General features: G+C 61.3%; 2 protein-coding genes across 4 annotated transcripts; one reads left to right on the plus strand and one right to left on the minus strand.

Moving 5' to 3' along the window:
- Nucleotides 1–105: 105 nt before the first annotated feature.
- Nucleotides 106–7663, plus strand: DDX49 (DEAD-box helicase 49). The gene is made up of 13 exons (XM_001503405.6): nucleotides 106–424; nucleotides 1280–1403; nucleotides 2597–2682; nucleotides 2769–2890; nucleotides 3206–3393; nucleotides 3533–3673; nucleotides 4404–4479; nucleotides 4732–4808; nucleotides 4995–5092; nucleotides 6108–6182; nucleotides 6804–6892; nucleotides 6999–7070; nucleotides 7163–7663. The coding sequence occupies exons 1-13, from the start codon at nucleotides 310–312 to the stop codon at nucleotides 7349–7351; spliced, it is 1452 nt and encodes a 483-aa protein (XP_001503455.1). The 5' UTR covers nucleotides 106–309; the 3' UTR covers nucleotides 7352–7663.
- A 564-nt stretch (nucleotides 7664–8227) lies between these two features.
- On the minus strand, nucleotides 8228–15098 carry HOMER3 (homer scaffold protein 3). 3 transcript variants are annotated; one of them, XM_023625527.2, is made up of 10 exons: nucleotides 14956–15098; nucleotides 13377–13454; nucleotides 13140–13296; nucleotides 12770–12901; nucleotides 11575–11682; nucleotides 10610–10731; nucleotides 10152–10308; nucleotides 9730–9840; nucleotides 9565–9651; nucleotides 8228–8688 (listed from the first exon to the last, which is right to left on the minus strand). In XM_023625527.2, the coding sequence occupies exons 2-10, from the start codon at nucleotides 13388–13390 to the stop codon at nucleotides 8497–8499; spliced, it is 1080 nt and encodes a 359-aa protein (XP_023481295.1). In that variant the 5' UTR covers nucleotides 13391–13454; nucleotides 14956–15098; the 3' UTR covers nucleotides 8228–8496. The 3 variants fall into 3 exon arrangements, with proteins under 3 accessions (XP_023481295.1, XP_023481297.1, XP_023481296.1); XM_023625529.2 differs by lacking the exon at nucleotides 14956–15098 and adding an exon at nucleotides 14522–14887; XM_023625528.2 differs by lacking the exon at nucleotides 14956–15098 and adding an exon at nucleotides 13904–14262.
- Between the last annotated feature and the right edge of the window lie 450 nt (nucleotides 15099–15548).

The following is a 15548-nucleotide window of genomic DNA, read 5'->3' on the forward strand; positions in this document are numbered from 1 at the left end:
GTGTAGTTTACCCCTTCCAGCCTGGCGATGAACCAATGGGAGACTCCTAAATGGGAGTACAGGAACGAGAGGCGCAAGTGCGTCTCGCAGGGCATCTCGGGAATTATAGTTTGATTCGATACTGCGAGCCGACGGGATTCGGGGAAACAGGGGAAAGACGCGGTCGAGGCTGGGAATGGCGGAGTGAGCTGCTGAGAGGGCGGGGTCACACAGGAGGCGGATCCAATAAGTGGGAAGGGTTCGTGACGTCATCGGCACGCGCCGGAAGCGCGGCTACACACGGAGGCTCACACGGGGCTGGCGGCGAGGATGGCAGGCTTCGCGGAGCTCGGGCTGTCATCGTGGCTCGTGGAACAGTGTCGGCAGCTGGGTTTGAAGCAGCCCACGCCCGTACAGCTCGGCTGCATCCCCGCCATCCTTGAGGGTGAGTGTGGTCCGGCCTCTTCCCCAGGAGGCATCTCCGCTCCTGTCGCCTGTCATCCCTTTGCCCACGCCGGTCCTGTGAGGCGAGGGGCATACTTGGGCTTTACGGGCGAGCCTAGGTTCCGGAGGCAGACTGAGCAGTGTTGGCTTTCAGGCTGTGTGTCCTCGTACAAATGATGTAATCTCTGACACATTCATGGCCTAAGAACACAGCGAGGATTTGATGAATGACTAATCGATAGTACTGGGAAAATTTAGTAGCGTTTGCGCTACTGGCCTTCATTTTACAAATGAAAAGTGAGGCTGTCAACATTGCTGGGCAAATCCAGGACTCTGGTCCCGTGACTGCTCTTCTTCCCACTCCTCCAGCCCCACCTAATTTGCCATTACAGAGTGGCCCTCAAGAAGCCTAGGAGGTGACAAGTTGAAGGATTGAATTACCAAAGATGGGAGAATAAACAGGGAGCATAGAATGCAGATTGAGGAAGGGCATTCCAGGTTCCCCAAGCTCAGATGCTCTTGGAGGGAGTCAAAATGAGGTAGTGATTAGTAGCAGGCATCTTGGGTTGGATGGACGAGGGTTCCAGTCCGGCCTGCTATCCACCAGCTGTGTACCCTGGGCAGATCTCTAAGACTCATTTTCCCCTTCTGTTAGATGCAGATGATAACGGCCTTCCCTCCTAGAATTTGTCAGGTACCCGCAATGGAACATTGTCAGTTTGTCTGGAGTGGAAAGGGCATAGGCAGTGCTGAGCGTACAGGAACTGCTCATTGAATGTCAGCTGTTGTCACCTGTACCTGATGGAATACCTGTCTACACCTAAAGTGTGTTGATGCTGCTTTGCCCTCTGTCCAGGTCGGGATTGCCTGGGCTGTGCCAAGACGGGCAGCGGTAAGACGGCTGCGTTTGTCCTGCCCATCTTGCAGAAGCTGTCTGAGGATCCCTACGGCATCTTCTGCCTCGTCCTGACACCCACCAGGTGAGCCCTCACAGGCCTCCTGGGTGAGTTAACCAGCAGTGTTCTCTCAGGCAGGCACCTTACCTCTCTGAGCCACACTTTCCCTGTGTGCAAAATGGGGACAGAAATCATGCCCACCTCTTAGGGGTGCTGCAGAATTAAACAAGATGCTGTGCAGAAAGTGCTGGCACAGGGCTTGACTCAGGCCAAGCGCTGCCGGAAAGGAGCCATCGATAGTCATATGGCCCAAGAAATACCATCGTGTGCCGTGTAGCGACGTTTCGGTCAACGATGTACGGCATATATAGCAGGGGTCCTGTAAGATTAGTACCACATACCCTAGGTGTGTAGTAGGCTGCACCATGTAGATTTGTATAGGCACGCTCTGTGATGTTCGCACAGTGACAAAATCGCCTAACGACGCCTTTCTTAGAATGTGTCCCCATCGTTAAGCAACGCCTGCCTGTAGCACATCTCTGGTTCTTGGGCAGACACATGTGGCAGTTGAAATGACAAGTCCTGTGATGGCCGTCGAAGAGGCAGGCACTATATGCTGTGAGGTCATGGCCTGGGAAGGGGGTCAAGGAAGGCTTCATTAAGGGGTGCCTTAAAGGATGGAAAGGGTCTCTCAAAGAGACAAATTTGGGAAAAATGTTTTAGGCAGAGGGACCTGCTAATGTGTTCACGCAGAGGTGTGAGACGCAGGGAACAAAAAGGATCCTGCAGGCCGGGCATCTCAGAGCCAGCTTGAGAAGGGCCTTGAAGGCCAGGTTAGAATTGGTTCTGAAGGCGTGTGAGCAGGAAAGGGCAAGATGGGGGGCCAGAAAGTGGGGACGGGAGCTGAGGGGAGGCCTGGGTGGAGCTGGGCTGAGAGGCAGAGAGGAGGGGACTTGGACACTAACCAGCCCCAGGGAGGCTCTGGTGACTGTGGTGTTGAGGCCATTGCTGAGGACGTGGGAGGGGAAGAGGCCAGTTTGGGTAGGACCGGCAGGGGCAGGGCCATGGGCTGTTCTGGGGCCCGGCCTGGTGAGGGTGCAGGGGCCACAGTGGGCCTCCAACACTCAGCATCAGAGCTTTTGACCAAAGGGGCCTAGGAGCCCTGGAGGCTGTGTGAACAGGAGAGGGTGAGTCAGGAGGCCCTGGGGACGGACATGGGAATGGGAGGCAGGCACAGAACCTCTCTCTGACCCAGCCCGGCCCCTTCACACCCACAGGGAGCTGGCCTACCAGATCGCAGAGCAGTTCCGGGTCCTGGGGAAGCCTCTAGGCCTGAAAGACTGCATCATTGTCGGCGGCATGGGTATGGAGGGCTTGGGGAGGCTCTGAGCTGGGCCTCTGCAGGCTTAGACGACCTGCCCAGCCCCACTTCTCGCCCTCCACCCACAGACATGGTGGCCCAGGCCCTGGAGCTCTCCCGGAAACCACACGTGGTCATCGCCACGCCGGGGCGCCTGGCCGACCACCTCCGCAGCTCCAGCACCTTCAGCATAAAGAAGATCCGCTTCCTGGTGAGTCCGCCTGGGGCACTGATTCCTCCATTTGGGAAATGTGTGTGCCACAGGCCATGCAGTAGAGAGTTAAGATCGGCGACAAGGACAGCTCAGGGACCAAGAAGAGGGGACCTGTACTGAGAAGATGGTTGGGGGCAGGGTCTCTCTGAGGAGGTGACGTGGGAGCTGTGACGGGTGAGAGAACAGGCCTCTGAGGCCTAGAGGGAGAGTGTTCGGGCCCACGTCCAGGGCGGGAGAGATGGGCCAGGCCCCAGATGGCACCCTCACCCCAGACCCGACCCCTGATCCCTGCCCCCCCCACCGCCGCTGCAGGTGCTGGATGAGGCGGACCGGCTGTTGGAACAGGGCTGCACTGACTTCACCGTCGACCTGGAGGCCATCCTGGCAGCTGTGCCAGCCCGCAGGCAGACCCTGCTCTTCAGCGCCACACTGACCGACACGCTCAGGGAACTGCAGGGCCTGGCCACCAACCAGCCCTTCTTCTGGGAGGCTCAGGCCCCGTAAGTCCACAGCCACGTGTCAGGGGAGCAGAGCAGGCAGGGGGTGGGAGGTCTACCTAACCGAGGCTGTTAGCCGTGGGCAGGGCAGGGCACTGGCCCCATTCAGCAGAAGGGGAAACGGAGGCCCGCCTATCCCCAGGGTGCGCACAGTGGAGCAGCTGGACCAGCGCTACCTGCTGGTGCCTGAAAAGGTTAAGGATGCCTACCTGGTCCACCTGATCCAGAACTTCCAGGACGAGCACCAGGACTGGTCCATCATCATCTTCACCAACACGTGCAAGTGAGCTCAGGCCCCGCCCCCCCCCCAGCCCTTCCTGGAGGCCCGAGAGGGGGCCAAGGTCGCAGGTGTGAGGCACACAGCCAGTCTCGGTGCTCTGGGGCCTCTGCTCAGACCAGAGGTTTCAGAGGATTCTCTCAAGGCTGCTCAGGGAGCTCGAGGGATTTGCCAAGGTCACTCTTCCTGAAGGCAGAGCCCGGATTTGGGGTTCCCCAGCCCTGCCCTTAACCAGAAGGGCTAGGGGCCTCGGGCTGTCCCAAGGTAACTCCTGCAGCAGCTGGGAAGGCCTTGGAGCAACCTGTTTGCTGTGGTCTAGGGTGTCACTGAGGCCTGGTGCACCAGCACCAACACCCAGGCTGTTGTCTCTGCAATCCCAGGGGCTCCGAGAGCCAGTTCGAGTCGGTTCCTCCTTTGAAGCTTTTGGGAGGATGTCAAAAAGCTGTAGGCTCTTCCACCACAGGGCGCGGTAGAAGGGCAGTCCACACTGCATGGAGGAGGCCTCCTAACTGGCTACCAGGAGAGAAAAGTCTGGATGTAGGGCCGACTCTCATTGGCTTAGGCCAGGGGAGGGGTCAGCAGAGAGGATGTCAGCAGGCAGGACACCTCGCACCCCTGCTTCTCCATCCCCAGCTGTGCAGGGCCACCTGCTTGGGGTCTCAGGGGTAGGCAAGGGCAGGGGCACCTTCCCAGGACCCGGGCACTGGAGGGGCTGACAGCACATCCTTCCCGCCAGGACCTGCCAGATCCTGTGCATGATGCTGCGCAAATTCGGCTTCCCCGCTGTGGCTCTGCACTCCACGATGAGGCAGGTGAGGCGTCGGCTGCCCCCGAGACCCTGCGGCCCGTCTGCCTCCCCCGGGGACTCCTCTCTCTTCCTGCCCCCCGTCTGCCCTGTTTGGTCTTCTCGTGTTGTCTTCCTCACTGGACTGTGAACCCTGTGAGGGCAGGGACTGTCCTGGCTTCCGCCTTGTCCCCAGGCCTCACACAGTAAGTGCTCAAATATTTGCTGAGATGCTGCCTGACCCCCAGCTCCCCCCAATTCTCTCCCCAATCCTGCACAGAAAGAACGCTTTGCCGCCCTGGCCAAGTTCAAGTCTAGCATCTACCGGATCCTGATTGCGACAGACGTGGCCTCCCGGTGAGCCGCCCCCGGCTACTCCCTCCCATGTGCTGGTCCCGTGATGCACCCCCAGAGGGGCCAAAGTGGGAGGCTGGCCTCAGGCAAGAGTTGGGCGACCTCAGCTTTGCTGCTGAGTGACCTTGGGTGTGTCCCAGCCTCGGTTTCCCTATGTGGGCGGTGATGCTGACCTGCCTCTGCCTCCAGGGGCCTGGACATTCCCACGGTGCAGGTGGTCATCAACCACAACACCCCCGGGCTCCCGAAGATCTACATCCACCGAGTCGGCCGGACGGCCCGTGCAGGTGAGTGGACAGGGCAGGGTGGCCTCTGGGCACCTGTCGCTCCAGCCAGCCCACACCACGAGGAGTCAAAGTCACAAGCTGGTGGGACATGGGGCAGATACAGCCCACAGACGAGCAATCCTAGAGGCAGCATTTGCAAGTTGCAGGAATTGTCCTTTCAAAAGCAAAGGTGGGTGCTTTGGCTTCTCCGCACAACCTATGCTGTGATAGCTGAGCAGCGTGCACATCCCCTGGGGACATGGTACCCATTGCCCCAGTCCCCACCACTCCCTGCTGGCTCATGCCAGCCCCCTTTGCCTCTCAAAGCTGCCAATCAGAGCCCGGCAGCAAGTGGGTGTGTGAGCCCTAGCAGGTTTGCTGCTGCCCCGTAGGATCTGGTGTCCAAGTTCAACCTCTCACTGTAAGCCTGGCCAGGGGCCAAGGACACATCTTTCTGTCTGCTCCCTAGCCCACCAGGGAAGGGCATGGGGTTCGTGAGATTCTCTCACTCCTGGAGTCGGGAGAGAGATGGTTTCTGGGGCTGGGCTGGGCCTGGCCCTTCTCTCCTACCCTGTGACCTTGGGCAGGTCACATCAGCTCTCTGGGCCCCATTACTTCATCAAACGATGGGTGACGAGAACGTTGACACCTGTCTGGGGCTGCTGCAAGGGTCACGGGCGTTGTCAGCTGTCAGGGCTGCCCCAGCACCAGCCACCATCACAGATATGGACAGTGGAGACTGGTGTGCAGAGATCTGGGCTGAGGCCTGTCAGGGCTTCGTGCTGACATAACTCAGCCTGGGCTCCCTGGCAGCCACACCAAAAAGGGAAATCAGCCCCTGTGTGAGGCCGAGGTCCAGCAGGGGGTGAGCCCTGATGCCCTGGGCTTCCTTCCCCTCCCCCCACCTTCCCACTGAGCATTCCTCTGCTCCCCTCAATCAAGAGGAGCCCTGACCTGCCTAGCAGTCAGGACTGCCTTTCTTGGCCCCTTGTCCCCAGCCTCCAGCACACACAAAGTAACTGGTGTGTCCCCACAGGGCGGCAGGGACAAGCCATCACACTGGTGACGCAGTATGACATCCACCTGGTACACGCCATCGAGGAGCAGATCAGTGAGTAGGGAGTGGGGGTGGCAGGCACCTCTGGGTGAGATGCCCCCTAGCCTCACACGAGCAGGCTAAAATGCACTCTCCTTCCTACACAACCCCAAAGGAAGTTTCTTTTGCCCAGTTATCAAAACAGAAGGTCCCACAGTGGCCCTCAGCAGCTGAAAGCCACGTCTGGTGGGAGGCGCTGAGTGCTCAGACCGGGATGTGCAGCTGGTCCCGGAGGGGAGGGAGCTCCAGGGAGGGGCCTGGGCTTGGGCGTGTTAAAACCCCCTCGGGTGGTTGAATGTGTGGCCAAGACAGAACTACTGACTGGGCCTCTCCATCACTGCATGCCCTGTCCTAGAACCCAGAAACACCCGCCTTTAAGGCCACTGTTTCCAAGGAGTAAGTACCCCCGTCACAGTCAGAGTGTTCTGACAACAAGAAAGAGCAGTACTTCATCCTTCGGTCTAAGGAAGCTTCAGACCTTCCTCAGGTCCGAAATCTCCGAGCTTGCCCACCTGACCCTTATCTGATATGACTTCGGCTGGCCTTGCATGCCCCACCACACGGGGAGCTCACTACATGGCTGAAGTCCCTCTCATGTCCGTCCTCCCCTGCCCCCCGGCCCCGCTGTCCCCACAGAGAAGAAGCTGGAGGAGTTCTCGGTGAAGGAGGCCGATGTGCTGCAGATTCTCACACAGGTCAACGTGGTGCGGAGGGAGTGCGAGATTGTGAGTGTCGGGGAAGGGGCTGGGCACGAGGCCCAGCTGGTCCTTGGGGCCCAGAGTGCTCTCTTCAAGATGGGGACCCCTGTGACAGCCTCTCCCTCCCCCCCAGAAACTGGAAGCAGCCAACTTTGGTGAAAAGAAGGAGATCAACAAGCGGAAGCAGCTGATCCTGGAGGGGAAGGTGAGGGCTGAGCCGGCGGGGGATGGGGTGGGCAGGGTTCCCCAGCGGGGTGACCAGCTTAGCCTCCTCCCTCCCGGTCCACCCCATGCCAGGACCCTGACCTGGAGGCCAAGCGCAAGGCTGAACTGGCCAAGATCAAGCAGAAGAACCGGCGCTTCAAGGAGAAGGTGGAGCAGGCCCTGCAGCGGCAGAAGGCCAGCAGGGCAGACCACAGGGGGCGTCCACCCGGGGCCCGGCCTGAGGCCCGCTCGGCCCCAGCACCCACCCAGGGCCCTGCCTGAGCCCACATGGCTCCCACCTGCCCAGCCTGGGACTCCTTCATCGAGCTGAGGCTCAGAGGGTCCCCCCTTGGAGACAGTCCCCCTCAGCGGAGCCCATGGACACCCACATTGTGCAGCCCCCAGCTGGCCCCTTCTCAGAGCCTTGGCCGGGGGTCAGACTGCAGGGGAGGAACGAATGCTGGCTATGGGGTTGGGCCCAATTCCACAGAGTGACCCTGGCCCAGGGTCACCTCAGGGGCATGCCATAGGGCCCACGAGCAAAGGTGTGTCACTTGCAGGAGGTGCTCAATAAATGGGTCTTTCGACTTCCTCCACCTGACTCTCGGGGAGTGGGGGCCGGAGGGGAGGGTTCAGCTGCTTGTGCTTCTCAAGCGCCCCAGAGCATCATGTCCCCCACCCCACACCCAGTTCTCCATTCCCACCCACCAAGCCCAAAGCCTTGAACTGCTGTGCTGGCCGTTCCTGCCAGGCGACCTTGGGTTGGTGAAGCCATCTCTGGGCCTGTTTCCCGGGCAAAGCAACTGCACCTCTCTCCAAACGTGGCTGTGAGGGGTGCTGAGCTCACTCCCAGGCCCAATGAGCACAGCCGTGTTCCAGGAACTTCCCTGCCTACTCTCCTGGTCACATTTGGGATTTGTGGCCACAGTGAATGGGGGCTCAACCAGGGGCCACCTAAGTCCAAACAGTACGGGCTGAACTCAAGGGGATGGGGCAGCAGTGCCGGGCTCCTGGCTGTGTGGCCTGGGCACACCCCTCAGGCTCTCTCAGCCTCACTCCCCTCACCTGCAAGTGGCTTGCCCAGCCCTACAGGGATTGATGGCGGCTCAGGGACACCCAAGAGAGTAGGTAGGGGCCCACACACCACACGCACACAGCCAGGCTTACAAATGTAATCTGGGCACCAGCACGCGCCCCGGGGATTCTAGAAATTCTACACAATGGAAAGCTCAAAAACAGCCCCTGAGCCGTGAGTGGCCAGGGCCAGCTGGGGCGCCGTGGCCAGGCCCTCCCGGCTGAGTCCACCCCCGGTCCCTGCCAGGGCGAATGGCCCACTGTGCCGCCGGCGGCCCGGCCCGCACCCCAGGCGGGAATCGTTCGCGGAACACCAGCTCCCACGGCCCGGCTCCACGGGGCCAGCACCCAGCTCAGGGCGCGCCCTCGGCCAGGCGGGCCAGGCCCTCTCGCAGCTCGCTCAGCTCGAACAGCCTGACGTCCAGCAGCTGTGCAGCCCGGCCCACCTCGGCCCGCGCCCGCTCCCGCTCGGCCCGTGCCTCCTCCAGGCTTCGCTCCATTGCCCGCAGCTGGTGCTCCAGCTCTGCGTTGCGGGTCTCCAGGTCCTGCAACAGGGAGAGGGTGGGCAGAGTTGGGGGCCCCAAAGTCTGAAGGGTCACCAACGCTGCCTGGGGCGTCCAGCGTCTGAGTGCCATCCCCACAGTTCCCACTCTGGGCCAAGTCCCTTCTGTCTCCAGGCCTCCTCCCTGACACCTCTGCCCAAGACATTCGCCAGCCCCCTGGCCAATCTGAATAGCATAGTACTAATCACATCCCTCTTCTGCTCAAAAGCCTCCTGTGAGCCATCAGGCTGAAATGAAATCCACACCCTCTCCCTCCTTTCCTTGGTCATCCCAACTTAGCCTCACCAGCCTCCTTGCAGTTCCTTGAACACACTGACTTGTGCCCCACCTCAGGGCCTTTGCACATGCTGTGCACTCTACTGAGGAGACAATAAGAAACATTTCCTCAACTTCTCTCTCGCCTGGACACTTTTGGGCACACCAGATCATTTAACATCTCCACCTGCTGGACTCACAGCACATGCCCCACGATTGTTTCTCAGATAAAATCTCCAGCAAAAGCCAGGCCAGTCAGACCTGGGTTCAAATGCAGGCTCCTGACCTCAGGCTGAGGAGGTGTGAAGACTTGATGGGGTCAAGTATGCAGATTCAGCGGGGACTCAAATATTGCTCATTGAATGAACGGATGGCTATGAAACATCGTACTAACAACCATAGCTTACAAGCCGCCTGCTGTGCCTCAGACCTTCCATGCACCTAGTCTTCTCAATCCTTCCCAACCTTAAGCAGGTATCTTTCCAACCTCGTTTATAGGTGAAGAAACTGAGGTTCAGGGAGTCATAACGATCCCAGGTCTGTCCCACACCCAGGCCTGGCTGCCCATGCGCGGTCACCCCACCCCATGGCAACCACACACACCTGCACCTTCTGCTGTGTCTCCTCGCGCTCGGTGGCGTCCGGGGCCTCACGGGGCCCACTGGTCTGGCTCTTCAGTGTCTGAATCTCCTGGAAGAGAAGAGTTCCCAAGGTCTGTTCCGGGGGTCCCAGCTCCCTTACAGACACGCTCACACACTCAGTGCTCACCTGGTCCTTGGTTTGCACCAGGGCCTCCAGCTGCTCCAATGATTGGCCCGGCCCCTCCTTCTCGCTGCCTGAGGGTGGCTCGGTGGCTGCCTGGGCCTCCAGCTCAGCCACCTGTGTAGACAGTAAAGTCAGCACCTGACACCCCAGCCTGCACTCTCCTGACCCCTGGGCAATCAGCCTCCTGTTCACTCACCCCCTCCAGTTGGGACCACCACCCCACCGCTGGCAGGTAGGACTTCAGGGTCTGACAACCCTCTGAGGCTGGCATTATTTCAGACCCATGTCACAGAGCAAGAAACTGAGGCTCAGGAAAGTGACCGGCTGAGATCACACAGCCAGTCGGTGAACTCAGGACACAGAGGACGTGCCGGCACGTTGTGGCCAGGGCCACCTGGGGCTCAGCGAGGGCCGGGTCTCCTCACCCGCTGCCGCAGCCGCTCGGCCTCTGCACGCTGGGCCTCCAGCTGCTGCCTCCACTGGGCGGCGGCCGCGTTGGCCTCTCGCAGGGCGCCCGCCAACTTGTTGTTGCTGTCCTGCAGCGCGAAGAACTCGGCCTCCCACTGCACCTCGCCCACCGAGCTGCGGGGACGCGACGGTCGGCGGCGGGGGGCGGGGTCGGGAGAGCGCGGGGACAGGGGTGGGCGGCCCCGGGGACGCGGGGTGCTGCCGGGGCGGGGTCCCAGCAGGCGCACGGTCCCAGCTCAGGGTGACAATCGGAAAGCGCGGTGGGGCGGCCCTTGGGGACGTGGTCAGCCACGGGGTCAGCCTCCTCCCCTTCCCGGGGCTCGGGTCCCCAGGCAGATCCGCCGCCCGTGCCACCCCGGCGGCTCCTCGCAGCCCCTCCCCCGCCCTCCGTCCTGCCCCGCCCTACCCCCCTCACCCCTCGGACAGCATCTTCTTGAGCCGCTCTCGCTCTGCCGGGCCGGGGACGTCCGCGCTCTGGCTGCGGAACAGTTTCTCGTCCCCGGGGCCGTTGGCACTGACGAGGGGGCTAGGGGGCACCTAAGGGTGTGGGCAGAAGTGGGGTCACGGTGGGAGTGGCTTCAGTCAAGAACCAGTTAGGTCACGGTTGGGGGTCAGGGCTGATGTTAGCGGGGTCCTGACTGAGGACAGGGAGGTCCTCCAAGACACTGGGATCCAAGTGTGCCCCTCACCTCCTCATCCACCCTCCATGGCTCCCCATGGCCCCTGGGCCGGAGTTTCAGGCTCTGCCCCCCACCTTGTCTGCTTCTCCTCTCACCACCCCCAGGAGCCAACCTGATGTAGTCTGGTCTAAACCCACTGTGATAGTTGAAATCTGCAAAGGGGGAGCAATCTGACACCCCCCTGCTATCCCCCAACATCAGTGCCCTTTCCTGGGGCCACATGTCAATATCCACTTAAGATGCCGATGGGAAGCCCTTTCCACCAGCCAAATTCTTTATGAACCCACCTCACTGCCTAGACCAGGAGCCCTGAGGGCAGGGGCCAGCCTACTTTTTCATCTCTGTAAGCCCTGTGCCCAGCCCTGGGCCCGGCACACAGACGGTGGTCAATCAATTATGCTGAATACATGAATGGAAGAGAACGCCCAGGGCCAGTTCTTCACTCAGCCCTCTACTCAGCCATTTCAACTTCCAGGTCTCTATTCCACCATCTAGGCTGGTCTTCTGGCCTTCCCTGACGCAAGGCCGCACCAGACCGCCTATGACACGCTCCCACAGCCCCCCCGCCCTCCTCCATAGTCCCTGCCATGGTCTAGTTTTACGTTGTCATTTGTGAGCATTTGGTCCTGGGCACTGGCACAGCATCTGGACCCCCCAATATCAGCTGAGTGCCTGGCGCCACGGGACAGGGAGTGCTGACCTGGTGGGCTGGGAGCCCCAGGGCCGGACTGGTGAGCTCCCCCCCATCCTGAGATTTCTCCCGGGCCAACCTCGCTGCTTCCTTCACTTCCTGGAACTTCTCAGCAAACTGAGGAAGGGGGGGCAGGAACAGACAGTCAGCAAACCCCCAGCCTCCTCCCCGAGGGCCCCCCCAGGACACCCCCATCCCGCACTGTCACTTTGGAAGCAACTTTAGGAACTGTGCGCATCTTCTCCTCTCATGAACTGGAAAAATGGGAAGAAGCTTTGGAAAATGACGCCCCAATGAGCAGAGCGGTATCAGTGTCAGGATGGGATGTCCACAGAGGTGCATGACATTGAGCCACCTTGAGAAAGAGATCCCTTTTCCTCTCAGTCAGGCTATTCCAGCAAGGAGGGCCCCAGCTGGGCGCTGCTCCGTCTGGAAGGCCTGCACGCTGTGAACACCCCTCTGGGATGGAGGGAAGGCAGGGTGTGGGCTCGGAGCCCGAGCGGCACCACAGCCAGTGAGAAAGTGACACCCGATCCTCATTTCTGTCACACTGATGTTTATGTCTACCACCCGCTCCAGTTCCAGGTAGGGCAGGAGACACTTTTTTTCATTTTAAAGTAAATTTCCTTCGTTGGAAAATAATTTTTTAAAGAAAATATTCACAGACATCCAGCCACTTTTTTGTGCAAACTGGGGGGAAATGACCTTTTCAAAAAATGGCCCAAGAGCAACGAATACCCACAAGGGAAAAAGCATTCCTATCTTATACCACTCACAGAAATCAACTCAAGATCCCAATGGGAAAAGAAAACTAAAGTTTCTAGGAGAAAAGAAGAAAATCATCATGACCTCAGCAGGACTCAGAGCGCCAGCCACACAGGGAGACAGTGGGTGAGACATAGCGAAGTCTAGAGAGGACACAGGGTGGGGCGATGGCGGAGGGAGTGCCAGGGTGTGTGGGGAAGCGCCCAGCCCAGCCCAGGCACCCAGAGAGGGCAAGGTGTGTCCTGAGATGGAGCAGGTGGCCAGCAGAGCTGAGACGTGACTCAGGGAGAGGGGAAGGGGCTTCTGGCTTGTCTGATTCTCTATGCCCATTCTGCAGGTCGGAAGATGGAGGCCCAGCCCCTTCCTAGAGTCCCCAGTGCATTCAGGAGAAGACCCAGGCACAGCCCTGTCCCTCCCACCACACACCCCCGAGACCCACCTGGGTGAGATGCTGCTCAGAAGCAAAGCCCAGGCCGTAGACAGTGTTGGCACGACTGTCTGCCCACTGCCCAAACTTCTGGGAGGTTTTGGTAAAGGTCATGTTGGGGGTGACAGTGCTGTTGATGATGGCCTGGGGAGGGGGGAGCAAAGTTCAAGGTCGATGGGACTGGTAATAATGAACATGAACCCCCCTGGGGTATCACTTTGCATCAGCACCTTGGAGGTCCTTGCTCTGAACTATTTCAGGAGGAAGAGATAAGGCCCAGAAAGGGTCAGGGCTCCCCCTGGCACACAGCAAGGTAGCGACCATACCCAAGCCTGTCACGGGACCCCTGGCACCTGCCGCCCCACCCAGGCCCTGCCGGGACCTTGGCACCCCCGATGCTGATGATTCGGTAGACATTGCGGGTGGCATCATAGAAGTAGGAGACGGTGAGCGCGTGCTTGCCCGCCGGGATCCAGTTCCGCTTGGTGGCCGGGTCGATCTGGAACACATGCGCCCGTGTGCTGAAGATGGGCTGCTCCCTGCACAGGGAGAGGGTGCTCAGTGGGGCCGGGCGCCACCTAGGGGGCTCAGGGCCCAGCAGGTGGAGGCGGGGGCTCACCTGGCTGTGGACATTGGTCAGGTTGAGCTGGGTTCCAAGGGGCAGCCAGAGGGATGGCAGAAGCTCCTGGTTTCGCCTCTGGAGGGAGAGGGGGCCTGTGAGTGTCCCCCACAGGCCAGGCTGAGGGAGGCCATGCAAGTCGGACCTCAAGACCCACCACCAGGAGCACCATTCATAGAACTTCAATGAAAAGGGTGAAGGAGTTAGTCGCTCACTCAGAACGTAAAGACCCCGTGTCTCTCCATCTGGAGGCAGCCCCACACCCTGGGCAGGAGCCAGGGGGCCCCTGACACCCCAGGCAAACCTCTCCTCATCCTGGTCACTGGACCCCAGAGAAGCCCCCTCAGTCTCGGAGCTGGGCAGAGGAGGCCAAGGCCAGCTCCTACTTTCTGCCGCATTTGCCCATCACTCCCCAAACCAGGGCCTCCGTCAAAAAGTGGGGCCTGGCCAGGCACCAAGTGGGAAACCAGTCCCCCAGTGGACCCACGGAGAGACCCCTCAGCCTCCAATCTGGGGCAGAGGCACACCTTGGAGACAAAGTCCAAATGCCCAGGACGCCTCCAGCCTAGTTCAAAAGACAAGATGTAGCCACATAGGTCCACCCTGGTGCCCACTCTAGACGCCCGTCACCACTCAGTCTCGACACCATGGGGGCTGGGTGGGACCCTAGGTCCAGGAGGGACCTCGGGGAGGGGGAGGCAAAGCGGGGGAAGGAAGGCCCCGGCCCAGCCCTGTCCTGGGCAGCTGCTGTCCCGGTCACAGGGTCTGAAACCCGAGCCCCTGGGCGGGGGTGGGGCGGCAGCTTCGGCGGGGTTGGGGGTGGGTCCTGGGTCCCAGGAACTCAGGCCTTTCCGGCGGCACGGACGCTCCTGCCGCGACTTGCGGCGTTTGGCGAAAGTTACTCACCAGCTAGTCATGCGCTTCGGGTGCGGCGGGGCTCCCGGAGGGCCCGACCCCGCCCGGTGCCGAGGGTCCCCAATCGCGTGCGGGGGCGAAGCCCCACCCCATGCGCCCCAGTCCCGGGGGCCTGACATTCAGTCACGATTGAGTCCCCACCGGCGTCAGGAGAGGGGCGCCCTGAGCGTACCCCAACTTCAGGAAGTGCAGCCCCCGACCCTGGAACTTCCAAGATCCCCGCGACGCACCCCGACTCCAGGTCCAGAACTTCGGGGACACATTATCTGTCTCCTCCAACCCCAGGTCCAGAACTTCGAGGATCCTCCGCGCCGTCCCCGACTCCTAAACTTCGGGGACCCCCTGCCACCCTTCCATCTCCAAGTCGGGAATTTCGGGGTGCCCTCGTGCCGCCCCCGCCTCCCAGATTCAGAACTTCGGAGACACCTTCGCAGCCTCCTCCAACGCCGGGCCCGGAACTTTGGGAACCCCTCGCACGGTCCCCTCCCCGACCCCGACTCCGGAACTTCGGGGCCCCCGCGCCCCCTGAAGCTCTGAACTTCGGGGCTCGCCGAGCCGCCCCCAGCCTCTGTGTCCGGAACTTCAGGGACCCCCCCGCCCTCCCCCCGGCCCGAGAACCTCAGGGCCCCCGCGCCCCCGCACAGGCTCGGCTGGCCCGGCTCACCCTGCCAGCTCGGCGCCCAGCGAGTGTCCGGGCGCGAGTCGGGTGGGCCCCCGGCGCCGACTCCCCGCAGCCCGGCGCCCCGCTCGCTCGCTGGCTCCGGGGCCCGCGCCCTCCGCGCCGCCCTCCGCACCGCCCGCGCCTTTGTCTGCGCCGCCGCCGCCGCCCGCGCCGCCTCCGGTCCCATCGCGGCCGGTCCCGACGCGGCCGCCGCCCGCCCCGCCTCCCCGGGCCCCGAGGCCGCCCCGCAGCGCCCCCTGCCGGCCTCCGCGGCGGGGGGGAGGGGAGAGTCGAGTGGGGAGGGGGTTAAGGACGGGGAAGAGGCCCAGACCCCGAGACAGAGAGACGGGGAGAGACACAGGAGACGACAGACAGAGACAGAGGTGGACAGTGGGGAATGTGGCCTCATTCTCTCGTCAAGGGTGGCCCTAACCCTCCAGATCACTGCTGCCTTCTGCCCTTAATGAGAGTCAGGTCGCTCTCCACCTGAGGGAGGTCCACGGGCAGGAGCACATCTGTCACTTTGGTGGGTGCAGGGCCTGCACACAGTAGGTGCTCAGTGCGTGTCGCCAGGAAATGGAAGACGGCTAGGCAGA

This window comes from Equus caballus, chromosome 21 (genome assembly GCF_041296265.1).
Source record: "Equus caballus isolate H_3958 breed thoroughbred chromosome 21, TB-T2T, whole genome shotgun sequence".
Taxonomy (NCBI): Eukaryota; Metazoa; Chordata; class Mammalia; order Perissodactyla; family Equidae; genus Equus; species Equus caballus.

Coding starts and splice junctions, on each gene's coding strand:
- HOMER3 (XM_023625527.2), bottom strand. Junction 10,732..11,574: donor TGGGGCTCCCAGCCCACCAG/GTCAGCACTCCC, acceptor CCACACCCTTAG/GTGCCCCCTAGCCCCCTCGT. Junction 9,652..9,729: donor TGGTGCAAACCAAGGACCAG/GTGAGCACTGAG, acceptor CTTCTCTTCCAG/GAGATTCAGACACTGAAGAG.
- DDX49 (XM_001503405.6), top strand. CDS start 310: ATGGCAGGCTTCGCGGAGCTCGGGCTGTCATCGTGGCTCGTGGAACAG. Junction 3,674..4,403: donor ATCTTCACCAACACGTGCAA/GTGAGCTCAGGC, acceptor CCTTCCCGCCAG/GACCTGCCAGATCCTGTGCA. Junction 4,480..4,731: donor TGCACTCCACGATGAGGCAG/GTGAGGCGTCGG, acceptor AATCCTGCACAG/AAAGAACGCTTTGCCGCCCT.